The 15,483-nt window shown below is 38.3% G+C and overlaps 1 protein-coding gene across 1 annotated transcript; it reads right to left on the bottom strand.

Annotated features, from left to right (window-relative positions):
• Nucleotides 1-3,181: 3,181 nt before the first annotated feature.
• LOC134462725 (interleukin-5 receptor subunit alpha-like) lies at nucleotides 3,182-14,844 on the bottom strand. Its single transcript, XM_063215904.1, has 11 exons — nucleotides 14,105-14,844; nucleotides 13,452-13,592; nucleotides 13,064-13,113; nucleotides 12,837-12,984; nucleotides 11,672-11,780; nucleotides 9,554-9,762; nucleotides 9,111-9,247; nucleotides 6,990-7,143; nucleotides 4,949-5,066; nucleotides 4,554-4,626; nucleotides 3,182-4,034 (listed from the first exon to the last, which is right to left on the bottom strand). Exons 2-11 carry the CDS (start codon nucleotides 13,528-13,530, stop codon nucleotides 3,963-3,965), a joined length of 1,149 nt encoding a protein of 382 aa, XP_063071974.1. The 5' UTR covers nucleotides 13,531-13,592; nucleotides 14,105-14,844; the 3' UTR covers nucleotides 3,182-3,962.
• Nucleotides 14,845-15,483: the final 639 nt, after the last annotated feature.

The following is a 15,483-nucleotide window of genomic DNA, read 5'->3' as shown; positions in this document are numbered from 1 at the left end:
ATGATTGATTGTGAGATCGTTAAATAATATGTCACATAGGCCTAATGGCTTGTTGATGGCTTTTAACAATCTGTTAATGGGCTTTAGTTTTCAGTGGAATTCTAGTCATTGATTGGAGGCTAAAAATAATACTGCTATATGGTGATGGACAGAACAACTTGAGCTTGATGATGAAGCAAGGCAGTCTTTTTTCTGAGAATAGCCCAATAGGAGAGTAGCCAAAATATTTACAGGGCTGGCACTACAAATTCTGACCTAGAGCTAGCTCTATCCAAGGCTCTGTTCAGACTGACTGTGCAGCTGAGAAACCTAGAACCCATCTATCTACAGACAGAGAGAACATCTAGTCCATAGTAGCCACCAAAATGACATTCATTAATTAAGTTGATTTGCAATTCGTTAAAACTAAAGGTATTTTGCACTATTATTCAGCCATGTCCAGGCATTTGCATTTTCTTTTTTTTAAAGGCAGGATTAAACACTTAGGCCTAAGTAACCAAAGATTATGCTTTTACCTCTGTTATGTATCTAACATGTCATGGTATTTCAATCTTTGTTGGTCATATTCTGCTACACATACTTTTCTCATGCTTTTGTGATGAAATGGCCTATGTAACTACAATATTATGCATAATAAGTATGTAATTATGTAATAATGATTATCGCTACACCCTTTTGGTCTCCTTGGTAGGCCCTATTCGAGTTGCAAAAGTCATTTTGACCCTGACATGGCACCCACATCAGAATAAGATAAATAAGACAAACATAAGTGTAAATACTAAGCTTAAAAAGCAATGAAATTCTCGTTTCACCGTGTATCGAATAGGGTCGCGTGGACGCACCAAAAAGTTCAGGCTCAGGATTTTTTTAAACTTTAATCCCTGTACATTGTATATCTTGTGTGGCCGTGTTGTCTCTCTGCACTAACATAACATTAACCAAGTAGAATAGTGTCAATCACTCCTGACCAATGATACCTCCTTGCTCCTGACATATTGCCTGGTTTTTCACCACAACACACTCCTCCTCCATATGGGTCAAACTCAGGCCCAAGAGACACATGCAGCCCGCTGAGCCATTTGTTCTGGCCTGGAAAGATTTCAAAAGAAAGACAACTTTTAAATCCAATATGATGCTGTCACCCAACATTCTTCAAATTCTTACATGGGTCTTGGGGCTTTGAGATTATCCATAGCCTATTGTATTCCCATAAATACATTTCATTACAATGAGCAGGAATATAAGTCAGAAAGTTGCTGGCATAAATTGTTATCAGTTATCACTGACACAAATTGCCTGTGATCTTTAGCCCAATATTGTAATGAAAACTCAATGTGGCCTTTGGGCAAAATCAATGGCCCACCCCAGCCATTAAGGCTTCCCCTTGAATCCATCTCATTATCGAACCTCCTGTCTCGTCCTCGCCTTATGCTTGTGGCCTCGTGATGCCAGGCAAGACGTCATTGACAATAGAATTTGTATTCCATATTTTGCAAAAGCACAATTCAAAGATCATTTCCTTATTTGCAAACAGGATCTTGAATGGGGAAAAGTCCCCCAAAAGTTGTTGACAGCAAGTAAACTTTAGGACTATTTTTTTCTCCACGGAGGCAGGGCGTCTGTAAAGCACGACGAGGCCACAAGCACAAGGCGAGTGGGTGGTTGACATGACGCCCTGTTTTAACGTAACATTAGTTAAAAACCTACAAAATTGATATTTTTCCTCTTGAAAACAAATGTAAATGATAGAGGATGTGGTACATCATGTTTCATATTAGTCTTAGATGAGAAGAAACATTTTTGTTCAGATTTATGAAAAGGTTTATATGTCAAATGTCCTGTGGTGTGACTGTAACATTAATACAACATGGAATATATACAGCTATAAAATAAACCAACAACTTTTTTTAATCATTTGTAAAGCATTTGGCATGATTACATAAATATTAACCATATATATGAATGTGAAAAACAGTCAATACAGTAATATTAACTACAAGTTCAATTTCGTAACACAAATTGCGCCCTGCGGGGTGACATGTAAGTCAGGTTTGTGGACTGGCAGCTGCAAGGCCAACTACAAGGGTCTTAAAGCAGGCTCCTAACCAGTTATACCTCAGTTATTGGAGAGTGGTGTGGAAGTTTAAGGTGACTATTAACCTCTTAATATGTCTACATAGTGCAACGTTTCAGTCACACAATGCTTAGGTTCATTTATGGTGTCCCGTGGTGTGACTGCTCTTATGGAAGGAAAAAAGGTTAAGGTTAAGATTAACAAATTTACTTTAGAATAGATGGTGTCAAGCATGTATGGTGGTAAACAAGTGTATCCTCTCAATATCCAAGCATGGTAGTGGGACTGACATGGTTTGAGGATGCATGGATGCTGTCAACATCTGAAATACACCTAAAAGAAACATGCATGTCAACATGCACTGTGACTACTGAAGCAGATCATGATATTCTCCATAGGATTGCATTCAAATCTCACACCAATCTATTTAAGCCAGGTGCACACTCAAAATGTAAAAGTTCAATGCAAAGAAAGGTTGAAATGTACACTGATGACCTCCCTTTTAATCCCTTTTCATTTCGAGACGATTCGAGACAACACAGCCCCTTCTCTACCGGATTTTAATCTGGGGTGTACTCAATTTTGTGGGTTTAAAGGAACAATAGCAGAAAGAGCATTGGGGGTATGTTTGTGCAGAATATTAATCATTTTATTGTATCTTACAGAAATGACACATTTCCCCAAAAATGGCAAAAATTAGGCAAAATTCCACGGACCACTGACATTCCCATTTTTTCTATTTTTTTCCCATTTTTCCACCCATTTGTTCAGGAATTGGAATATGTTTCCTCCTTTAAGTGTGTTACGTTTAAGTGTGTTAAGTGTAAACGTCAACCACCCGAGTACAGAAGCTAGATAATGAGATGGGCCTCTTGTCTGCACAGCACTCCAGTCAGCCATTGCCACCTCCTTTTTCAGCTTCTTGGCTCAAACCAATTGTGACTGATGGGGGTGCTGTGGCTCAGTGAGCTAAGGTGCCATACATAATGTGAAGACCGTGATCATTTCACAATCCTTCCCTATTTCTCTCGCCCAAATCATTTCCTGCCTCTCTGTTACACTTTCCTGTAAATGCCCCAAATATATCTTTAAAAAGTGTGACTCAGAATAATCGATTTATTGCTTTATTTTTCAAAAGAATTAAATATACATACAGTAGATATAAACACATAAGTATATAAATACATACTGTACATGACATATAGACATATCAAGACCATGTGGCTGCCCCTGGGGATTCTTGCATGAAATGTCATATACAGTATGCTGATAAGTGATTCCACACCTCAGAGTCTGATATGATATGCAAGCACTTCCCTCCAAGTTCTACAGAATATGATTCACACACACAGTTCACACATTATCACTCAAAGTTCTAAGGAACTAGACCAGATATATGATGTAGCGGTTCATCAGTTATCGCTCAAGCAAATGCAATCTTTCTTTGGGGATAAAGTAAAATGTCAATGTCACCTCCATCACTTGATGCTGATAGTGATAATTCTCTAGCCTGTTACTGCTACTGTATGTGCCTGTGATCCTCCTGGGATTTACAAGCTATTTATGTTTAGTTTACGTATAGTAGACAGTAGTTTTATATTACGTTCTATTATACACATGTTTCCATGCTTATATGTGCATGCACTTTATGGTGAAGCTTTATATCATTGCACTTGTATAATGCCAATAGAAGCTTTCTATTCTAACTATTCTACTCTATTCTAAAATAATCTCTACTGCTAATCTTTTCAGGTTCAAAAACCCAATGTGCGTGTGCAATTGTGCAATGTTACCACAAATATAATTTGTGAGGGCTGTTCTACTGTATGTTCCTCTGGCTTTCCTCTTGCGCATCAGATAGCCATGGCAAGATACACATCATGATGTCTCACTGACTGCACATTTCCACCTCACTCACAAGGTCAAACTGGACCTCCTCAGCGTGCTGATCAGCTGTTGGCTGTGAAAGTGCAGTTTTACAGTATTTAGCACAGTATCACCAATTGTATATTTCAACTTCATAAATTAGCTAAAGTGAAAATCACAGGAGCATACAAACATAAACTGCAAATGCAGTATGTACAAAGGTTTATAATAGAGAGAAGGAATTAAAGGTGGTGAAATGGCTGAAAAAGTCTACAGAGCAGTCAGACCAATGCATGATCATCTAACGTACAGATATGTCACACTGTATAACAGACAAAATACAGTTTTTTCTCTCACAGGTGGTTTATTTGTCACATTCTTCCAGACTGCTTCAGGAACATCAGATGGTGTTTACTCATTTCAGAATTACACTTTAGGTTTGGCCACTTTGTGTTTGATAATTAAGTGTAATGTGAATGACCTAAACTATTTGGTCAGGAAGATGTTCTTGCTAAAATCGCACAGGTTAAGAACACAGACTTAAGTACACAGGTAAGTTGGAAGGTTTTTACTTTCTCAAGTCAGTTTGTCCCCCCTTGTACAACATCTTTACCTGAGTGACAAAATCTTTCTCAAGAAGTTGTTTCACATGCTTATTGGGTCTTGGAATGGGAGGAAACAGAACCCTGTAGGGATGAAAGTAGGGTTTTATTAACAGTTCAACATTCACTCAAATTATTTCTTCTCAGTAACTGGCGTGTGACTAAAAATAGATGTGACCTATTTGCTACAGCTGGAAGTGACCGCCAGTGTAGATACAATCTTCTACTCATGTTATCATGTGTTGTGCAACTGCAAACAGGTCTGAAAAGGATGGGGTGAACACTTATATCAAACGGACATCCTGTTCTCAGTAATACTCAGTAATACATTTTCCTCTCTAATTCTCTATTTTCTAAAATTGTCTATTTCTCTCAGTTCTCTTTCTCAACATTGCCACCACTTTACCTCTGCATCTTCCAGGAGAGGAGCAGGAAGACAAGGAGGACCATGGGAAAGCCCAGGACAATGGCCAGTATCATCGCTAAACTGTATTTAGGCTCAGGCTCTTCGGCGGGTCCCACCTCTGAGTAGACGAAAGAAAATGGATATACTGCATCAGTATCCGTTAGGTAAGTGGCATGGCTTCTGAGACCGCATCTATCAAATAATATCATTTGTCAACATGGTCTGTCCATCTACAGTCAACCTACATCTTTTTTTAAACCAACATATCAAATGGCCAGTTGCATGCACTTTATCTGGCAAATTATGAACTGATCGCATACTGACCAATACATTAACGCAATAAGAGCTAATCTCAACAAGCACATATTAGAAAATAATGAGTGAGTAGAATATAATATGTGACACCATTCTCAACTACTTTTTGAACCATGTTTTAGACACCGGCCCACAACTCCTTAAGTGCAGACAACCAATAATGATGCAATTAGTTGATATGCAAAACCATTAGTGTTTCTGATTATTATCACGACTTCTCAGATATCCCATATCAGTCTGTCATGATATGACTCATGATCAGTGATGACCTTTATCCTCTGTGATGTCTTCTCATGTTCTTCTAAACCATGATCTTGATACAAGCAACTTGTGGGAAACGCGAACAAAGAAGCAAAGAAATAAAAAAGCCATACAATGTGTGACGTTTTGTAGTCTATCTATAAATGACAGATATACAGAATGCAGAAAATGATGAAACTCGGCAGCCATGTTTGTGACTTTGAACTTCTGAGTCAGCCACGTCTATAGGCCTACATAAAAACATCCTTTACATACCTTTACATTCTCAAAACCCTAAAACTCACCAAAACTCTAACCAAGTCTTAAGAAGAGAGGGAAACTAGATGAGAGAACTCTTTTCTCTTACATAGTCTTTGATGGCTGAAAAAAGAATGTAGGCCTAAGTAATGCATTACTAAACACTCAGCAATATTTTAGGAATCACCCCAAGAATCATCATGCATCTTTGCTGGCCATTTACCACAGATCTAATATTTTTCATAATATTATGTTAACTGGGATATTTACTGATTTTTAAGTCAACAATAAGGCCACCAAGCATGGCTTTTGGGAATAGACAGAGTGCTGTAGTAAAATGCTGTACAATATAGAGAAATTGTGTACGTCAAATTTGATTTACAAATTGTAAAAAATCTATCTTGTCCATGAAAGTCTACTAAGCACTTACTGATTTTTTGCTAATATTTACCGGGTCTGGCCAGACTAGTGTAAGGTTTGCACTTAGTATAGACTGCACACCAATGCCTCTTTTCCACTGCCAGTTTTCTGGTAGGCCTACAGCTTGACACAGCGCGACTCGGCCCCCACTTATTGCTTTTTGGTTGGGCAAGACACAGCTCAATCGAAGAGCAAACAGTGGCGGCCGAGTCGCGCAGTGTCAAACTATAGGCCTACCAGAAAACTGGCTGTGGAAAAGACTGAGGCATAACACATCCACACCACATGGGGACGCCATCTCACCTTAGAGTGCCCTGGGCCTTTAAAGGCTCTTTTCCACTGGCGTTTTTTTGGTAGGGCTACAGCTTGATACAGCGCGACTTGGCTGCCACTTTTTACTTTTCGAATAGGTACAACACAGCACAATCATAAAGCAAAAAGTGGAGGCTGAGTCGCGCTGTGTCAAGCTGTAAGCTACCAGAAAACCACCAGTGGTTGCCAGTGGTCACTGGCATTTGGACTCTCATGGCCACTTGTGGATGTACTTTGGGAGGACATTATTTTATGTATATGTTTCGGGGTTTCCCCCCAAACATTAACTTCTTCACACTCAGTTTTGTAGCCAAAGATGTCCATGGCTTGTGGTAATACATAATGGAGAATGTCTCCCTATTCATGTATGACAAGTAAAACATCCACACAAATTATGGTGGAAGTAAATATTCTTTTGAGAATGGACAGCTGCATTAAGTCTGGAAATTACATTCTATACTTAATGTTTAGAGAGTATCCCCCTCTCAGTTCTCACCGATAGGTTCCGTCCAGTCGCTCCAGTAAGCAGGCCTTGTTGTAGTCGTCCTGCAATCATCATGGCGACTCGCCCTCAGCTGCACTTTATATTTTCTGTTGCGGTCAATTTCTTGCTTAATGTAACTCAACTCGCCTCTAACTTCTGACATTGCCTGCCAAAAAAAGCAATAATCATGACAGCATTGGCTGTAAGTAGGCCTACCGTCAATAATCATGACAGGCCTTGATTATACATATGAGGATATTTTTTATGAGGATACTTTTTATCCGTTAATTAACATATAAACAACAATCACTTTCAATTCTTTGAAAATAGTAATTTTAGGGAGCCCAAACAGATCCATACAGTATCCATACACGTGTAAAGAGGGTCTTGAATGTATTAACTTATTATAGCCTACAGACAGTACATGCATATACAGTGAGTCCAATATGTATTTGATCCCTTGCTGATTTTGTTGGTTTGCCAACTAACAAAGACATGATCAGTCAATACATTTTATGATAATATGTATTCTAATATGGAGAGACAGAATATCAAAAAGAAAATCCAGAAATATTCTTGAGAGAATATATATTAATTTATTTCTATTTCACTGAGCAAAATAAGTATTTGATCCCCTGCCAACTGATAACAGTTCTGGGCCCACAGACCAGATGGGCACTTCCGATCAACTTGTCATCTGAATTAAAGATAACCTGTACATACTAACATGCATAAAAGACACATTGAATCAGCAGAATCAGTCCATAGTATGAGTGAATCAATCACACTCCAACCTCACCAGGATGGGAAAGACCAAAGAGCGGTCAAAGGATATCAGGGACAAGATTTTAGACCTGAACAAAGATTAAATGGGCTACAAAGCCACAAGAAAGAGACTTTGTATTAAGGACCCAACTGTTGATGCATTTCCTCCAAAATGTAAGGAATACAAAATGACCATCCATCAGCCTGTCTAGGGTTTTATACAAGATTTGACCTTTTGTAGGGATTCGATAATCATGAGAACAGACAGAAAGCACCCTAGACCTGTACGGGATGAACTAGACAATGATATCAAAACTACTGGGACCAAAATCACTGAGAAAACTATGGGTAGCACTTAAAGCCACAGAGGATTAAAATCCTGTAGTGCACACATGGTACCTCTACTTCAGAAGGAACTTGTGCAGTCCCACCTGAGGTTTGCCAGCGAACATCAGACTGGTTTAGGATATGATAAGGAGGTGCTGTAGTCAGATGAAACCAAAATCAAGCTGTCCGGCATTAACACAATTCAATGTGTTTTGAGAAAGGGAACTGCTGTCTATGATCCCAAGAACACCCTCCTCACCATCATGCATGAAAGTGGTATCATTATGGTTTGAGGGTCTTTGTCTGGCCAAGGCACAGGACAACTTCACATCATCAATGAATGGATGGAGGGAGACATGTAATGTACAATCCTGAGTGTAAACGTCCTTCCCTCCACCACAACACTGAAGGGTGGGCCATTTTTGGATCTCCCAACATGACAATAATACACAACATACAGTCAAAGCAACGAAGGAGTGGCTCAATAAGAAGCATATTAAAGTCGTGAAGTGGCCTAGACCGTCTCCAAATATTAACCCTATAGTAATTCTATGGAGAGAACTGAGCCTCCCATTTACCAAGCTACAGCCACAAACTATTAATGTTTTAGAGATAATCTGCGAAGAAAAATGGGCAAAAATATTTTATACTATATGCACAAACATTGTCATCAACTAAAAGAAGCATCTGACCTCAGTGCTAGACAACTAGGGCTTTGCCACAAAGCACTTTATCTTCTTTAGCTAGAGGGGTCAAATACTTATTTGCCTAACTTAAATACAAATAAATTAAAATATATTATTTAAGTTATTTTCTGGAATTTCTTTTTGATATTTTGTCTCTCCATGTTTGAATACATATTATCATACATTTATAGACTGATCATGTCTTTATTAGTGGGCAAACCGGCGAAATCAGCAAGGGATCAAATACATATTGGACTCACTGTACTGTATATGTCTATAGTATTTAGTGGGAGAGAAAAGGACATTTTACCACAATTATCTGTTTTCACAATTCTGCACTGATCACCATCACTACCTCATCTATGTTGATCTGATAGACGTCGCATTTGATTTTTGTAACGCTCCGGGACATGGCCCTATCCCACTGGACCTGCAAGTCACGGTTTCCCTCTGTGAAAGACCAGTTGATATTCCTGGGGGGGTCCAGTTTTTCTACAAAATAAATGCATGTATTTTGTTGAACACAGTTGATTATTTGTTTGCGTATAACTGAGAGTATGTTCTGAGAGTATATTTTAAAAGTCTCAATTTTTAAATACATCCAAAGACATTCGGATTCCCCCTTAGTCATTTAATTTGTTTCTGTCATTTCATTCCACGGTGTTAGAATGCATAGGTCCAATGCATGTTTTTTAATTGATGAATTAAAATCAATTGAATAATTTTTAATTCAAGCTTATGTCCTTCAGCGTGGTGATATGACAATAAAAACTGATACAATGTGGATCTCCAACTCACCAATGTTGTCTGTGGCAAAGCGTTCAGTGTGGATGTACCAGAGGCCATGGCTGGATACGTTGACCTGTATGACTGTTGCGTAGAGTTCTTCTGGAGTAGACTCCACTGCGCCCTCACATCCTGTCAGTGTCCCCTCCTCATACAAGGTGCAGTTCCAGGACGACAGGACACGGCTTTTTGTTCTCCTGCCCTGTTTCTTACTGCAAAATCTATAAAAATCATATAATACGCTGTTTTGTTCATTTTGAAAAAAAAAACATGATTCTGAAAATTTACCTCAACCTGTTTTTGAGTGATTAGATACAGTTGTTGTCACATCTTACTGTGTTATCCAAAAGATACCCTGGACACAAATCATATTTACTTATTTCTTATAATTACATTTTTCAATTGTAAGTACAGTATTTTGCCCACCTACTTACTATACATGACAAAAAACAAACAAACAAAAAGTTATTGCTATGAGCTATAAAGTGCCCTATATTAAAACCTACTGATAGATGGTTTCACAATGACAATATGTATACAACATCAACAATCAATCAATCAATCTATACATATACATATATACATACTGTATATATATATATATATATATATATATATATATATATATATAATCATACTGTCTCGGTATGGGTGATTCTACAGTTAGAGTGCCCTATTAAGTCCATGGACTTTATTTGCCAATTCCACTAACTATTAACTGCAACCAATGATGTATTGGACATCAGCACACATTTATCTTTTATATAATACAGAAAGTCAAGACGTAACATTATTTTCCTCTGCAAGAATGAATATTTAATACTGGTTTTTGGACGTTTTCATGTCGTCCCGTTTTCCAAATGTCAGATTCAGTCTTCATATTAGCATGTCAAAAACCTTGTTTTGTCCAAGCTCATTGCAAAGGTTGATTCACAGTAGTTATCACTATATGACAAAACTGTTAAAAAGTCAATTGTGCTTTCCATTATGCATTAAATTGGCCATTTTTTGTGCATCTGAGAAAACTGTGTTAACCGTGTCACACACTGGAACCCCCTCCATAAATCAGTAATGGTTTGGTTCTAAGTCCTATGACCAATGCCATAAAATGTCATTACCTCTTTGGATATGTTTTGAGTTCACCTCTTTCATAATTTAATCCATTATTTTTCATGGCCTTAGAGAGGGAAAATTGCCCGTCATCTGTGTTCTCAACATATTTATAAGAACCTGAATTAGAATTGAAAAGTAGAAAAACAGATAAAGCGTACCAAGATATGATTGGATTAAGGTGTTGTGGTGGAAGTTCTGAGGTCTTCAGTTAGTACAACACCCTGGAAATGACCGTCAATGGTGTTACGCCTCAGCTATGACAGTTGAGGAGGAGTATGTTTTTGCCAATTTATCTGCATATCAATAGACAAACAAACAAAATGATTTGTGTTTTAGGGAGATGGGTTTTGTCTGTTCTGTTTTTCTCTCTGACTTTTTCCCCTGCACTGTTGACAGACATTGTAACACACAATTGAGGTGAGTAACACAGTTGACTGTTTTCAAAGTGTTTTTTGCTGTTGATCTCTTATATGATGGAGAAATCTACTAGGGATTATCTCTGGAGAGGGAAGTCTTGTATAAGGAGGGTGACTAAATTAAAATCTGACGTTACAGGGATTTATATTGAAAACAGTGTCAGTCTGTATCAAAGTGAATCATAAAATCCTACTTACGAAGCTCAAGAATTTTCCATATCAGATGCACAGATTGATTACAAATTTCTTTTTAATGGACTTAAGCACTTTCAAACTTATTTATTTTTAACTGTGTAGTATTTTTATATATGTTTGAAATGACAGTATTTGTCCATAACACTGTTGACAAAATAATATTTAACAAAAGGTTTAAGATTAAGCTTGGCAATTAGTTTGTTTGGAAACCTTAAGGTGTACACTATGGAAACATCTAGGTCATTTTTTTTACTACTGAAAATTGACATGTTGCTTTTGCCAAAAGGGCACTGTAATTGTATAATCACCCATATACCTGTATATATATAGCAATGTACTGCACAAAGGGGTTAAATAATAACTAACTGTGGTGGCATATCCATGGGGGCAGTTATCAGATACTTACCGACCAGTGATGGTATACTCAGCATTGGCAGGAACGTCTGTGTTGTTCCAGCTACAGTTAAGCTTCTGAGAGTCTAACACACAAGAGATACGCAGCAAAAATCGAGCACCTAAAAACAAACAAGCAAATTTGTTCGTACATATGTTTTAGGGCAGTCATCATGGGTAAGCGGTTAGGGCATCAGACTTTTCTCTGCATACAATGGGCATTTCCCAAAGTCTAATGTATGAGCCTTGGAAGTGTATTAGAATTAGTCACGCCCAGTGATTGGATACTCCGCAGAGTTCACCAAAGAGTATCCAATCACTGGGCGTGATTACGAAGGCTGATACACTTCGAAGGGCGCACACTAGACTTTGAGAAATTACCAATGTCTTTGGCATGAGGTTGTCTATCCCCCAACACCAACCCCCCTCGCCCAGCCGTCGCCTCCCCCAATTATCGTGTTCATCTGTCACAGCTTCTTGTTTTCTGTTGTTCAGCACAAACATACCCACAAACCCAGTAAATATCACCGTCCTGTTTTAATCTCAAGCATGCTCTTAAAAATGCTGCTTAGAATGAAACCAATGTGCTGCAAGGCTCTCTTTACATTGGTTTTCCTAGTAGGCAGGTTACTTGTTCGTCAAGTATTATTTTTGACAATTTAACTTACAAAAGTATTACTTACAAACATGTTAATGTACGTTTGAGCAAGGTAAAAGAAAGACAGAAAGAATGAAAGAAAGAAAGAAAGAAAGAAAGAAAGAAAGAAAGAAAGAAAGAAAGAAAGAAAGAAAGACAAGGGTAAGGTGGTTTAAGTTTTTTGTCAGTCTGTTTATGAAAAAGCTGTTTTGGTAGATGGATATAGGCCTAATGCAAAACGTTCCACCAGTGGAGTGCTGTGATAGTCATTGAAAAGACAAATAGTATTACACCACTATGACATTACAGAGTCGTCAGTAATACATTGCGATTTGTCGTTGCCATTCCAGTGACACCACATGGACCATGAGATCAGATTTTAATGAGTTATCAATTGTAATGCATACGTATAAGGTAGGCCTATTACGTGTAGGCCTAGTGCATAGCAGGTATGCAATGAAATAATAATAAACATCGACTATTTTATTTTTTACTAAATTAAAAAAAGAGAGAGGAATGAAACATTTAGACAGCAACTTACTGGGCTGGCCAAGACCGTTGTAAAGGTCTTGAAGTGCACTTGTGTGTGTTTTGTGGTCTCTATGCAGTTTGTCTGTGTCTATATATAGTAGGCCTACTTTTTGACTCATCTGTCCAGTAGAGTTCTCCACAAACAGGCTGAATCCAGCCTGTAACACATCACAACTGATTCATGAATTTATATTCCAACATTTATTCAGAATATTAGAAATCCAGACTAGTCCTTACCATTGTTTTCAGCTGTTCGCTTGGACACTGCTCATCTATATTAAGAGTGCCTGTAGTAAGCAGGACATTTATCAGTCAAGTGAAAGGGAAATGAAAGCCCAACTCAACTGGGAAATATTTAGTGGCTTATTTTCGGAAGATATGTTAGCCAAATGTCATGTTCCAAATGTCACAAATGTCATGTTCCACATTATACTCTATGGAGTTAAAAAAAATGTCCAAACAATTCTGTGGTGCGAAGGTACACATTTATTAATCAATATAATGACCAACTTTTTGTTAAGTCAAGTCAAGTCAAAAATCTATGTAACAGGGTTAGCACAGAAGTTTGAAATTGTGTTTTTGACCAGTCTCCAATGTGCAGTTAAACAAAAAACTGTTAACATACCTTGCCCCGAGTGTGCCGCCCAGGTGGGCACAGAGCTCCACAATAGCCCCATCAGGAGAGAGCAGCACTGGAGCAGCATAGCGTCTCTTCCTGGCTGGACTTGTGCTGCCCCTGGCCTGGTTTGGATCTTCTGCTTCAAAGCTAGTACATGGCACACAAAAAGCACTGTATGGCTATTAATGGAAACAACTTCTCCCTCACAGCTAAATAAAAGCATTCAAGGCAGAGTACATCATTTCTTTAATAGTTTATTTCCAGAATTGATTATGCCCATTCACTAATGTTGTATTTTTCCTGTACATTCACCACCATCACTGTTTCTTAAGTATTCAACTGGGAAATGTACACTTTTCATATATGAATTGGTGGATGTTCTCCATGTCCGCAACTTTAAATGACCAGACAGCAAAGTATATTCTACAAAATATTTATGAAAAGATTTGTGAATGGATGGCATACATTTAGAAAAAAAATGTGGTAAAACAATCTATTGAACAAGTGTGTTCTCTACTGTATGCATCTATTTAACACATTCTCTACTACCGATTTGACACAGGGAAAGATGTTAGAGGTTAATCACACATGCACTCTGTCTTGCACCTTGAAAAGAAATGGAAAGAAATAAAGGTAAGTTGTAATTCATGTAACTATACCTCCTAACAGTGCCCTCCTCTGTGACTTCTCTGCTACAACTGGCCACCCCTCTGCCTCCTCTTGAGTGTCTCGATGAACTGCCTGCTCTGAATTGGGGCCAGTCGAGTTCAATGCAGTTATGAAGGGAAGTGCTGATGTAGATAAGTATTATTAGCAGGAAACACCTCCTCCATCACACATCACTTTTTAAAATTTCTGTCAAAGATTGGACATTTTAAAGGTAAAGCATGCCATTTTATAGTTTATTTTCAAAATGTATGCAGGTCATTCACAAATTTGATGTTCTCATGAAAATGTCGGCCTACTAAGTGATAAAACAATATTTACTAACCTGACCAAAGTACAGTCATGTTTTGTTGCCAATGACCTCTATAACTGGTAATATAAGAGAAGATCTGCCTTTTCATGTCAGAAAAATGTACATTACCAAGTCATTATGAATGCTTTTACAAATTGATGGTGGTTGCCTAGCACAGGACAATAACCCACTGTACCCCACCTCAGCTACCTCACCAGTCTCACCCCCTGGAATAGCTGTTTTGAACTACTTTGCATTTGTATTTTTATTCTTACTGAACTGTGGGAGTTCTAGCACAGACAATAATTTGTACTACCGGTACTTTGGTTTTTTTATGTTCACTTTTTGTAAATGTGTGGGTATGCAACATGATACCCTAGCAGGACCCACCTGTCTGTGTGTGTGGGTGGGTGAGAGTGTGGGAGAGAGTGTGCGTGTGTGTGTGGGAGAGAGAGAGAGAGAGAGAGAGAGAGAGAGAGAGAGAGAGAGAGAGAGAGAGAGAGAGAGAGAGAGAGAGAGAGAGAGAGAGAGAGAGAGAGAGAGAGAGAGAGAGAGAGAAAGAAAACGTGTGGTGGTACTCAAGAGTGTGCTATACTCTGTAATGTACAATTATGTGTATAAGGTCTTTGTGTATTTATGTAAGCTGACAGACACCTTAATTTCCTTCGGATTGATAAAAGTACTCTACTCTCTACTCTTCTCTACTATAGGCCTACATTGAAAAAGGGCACAGCGCACTTTGTTTCATGAAAGGTATACAGGTGGCTTGTAGCTCAAGCAGTCATCAGAATGTTCTTAGTTTTTAGGTGCTCTTGGATATCCGGGAAGAGTTGAATGAAGAGAGAAAAGATCACCCAGGCACTCCAAGCAGTGTCCAAACGGGAAGTTACATTAAAAAGGCTTTAAATGATACTGGGCTGTGCGTACAATAACAAAAGCCAACATGTTTCGAACCTGCGCACTGTGTTTCATGTTATGCCATTTGACTAGGAGGGGCGTTTTAGGGATATACTGTACAGTACCTCTAGCAGTCTGACGTGACTGTAAAGGCCTAGTTTTCTTTCATGTGAAGAGTCAGTC

The sequence above is a fragment of the Engraulis encrasicolus genome, chromosome 14, assembly GCF_034702125.1.
Source record: "Engraulis encrasicolus isolate BLACKSEA-1 chromosome 14, IST_EnEncr_1.0, whole genome shotgun sequence".
Taxonomy (NCBI): Eukaryota; Metazoa; Chordata; class Actinopteri; order Clupeiformes; family Engraulidae; genus Engraulis; species Engraulis encrasicolus.
Note: the sequence above shows the minus strand (reverse complement) of the source record. Positions and strands in the feature narration are given on the sequence as shown.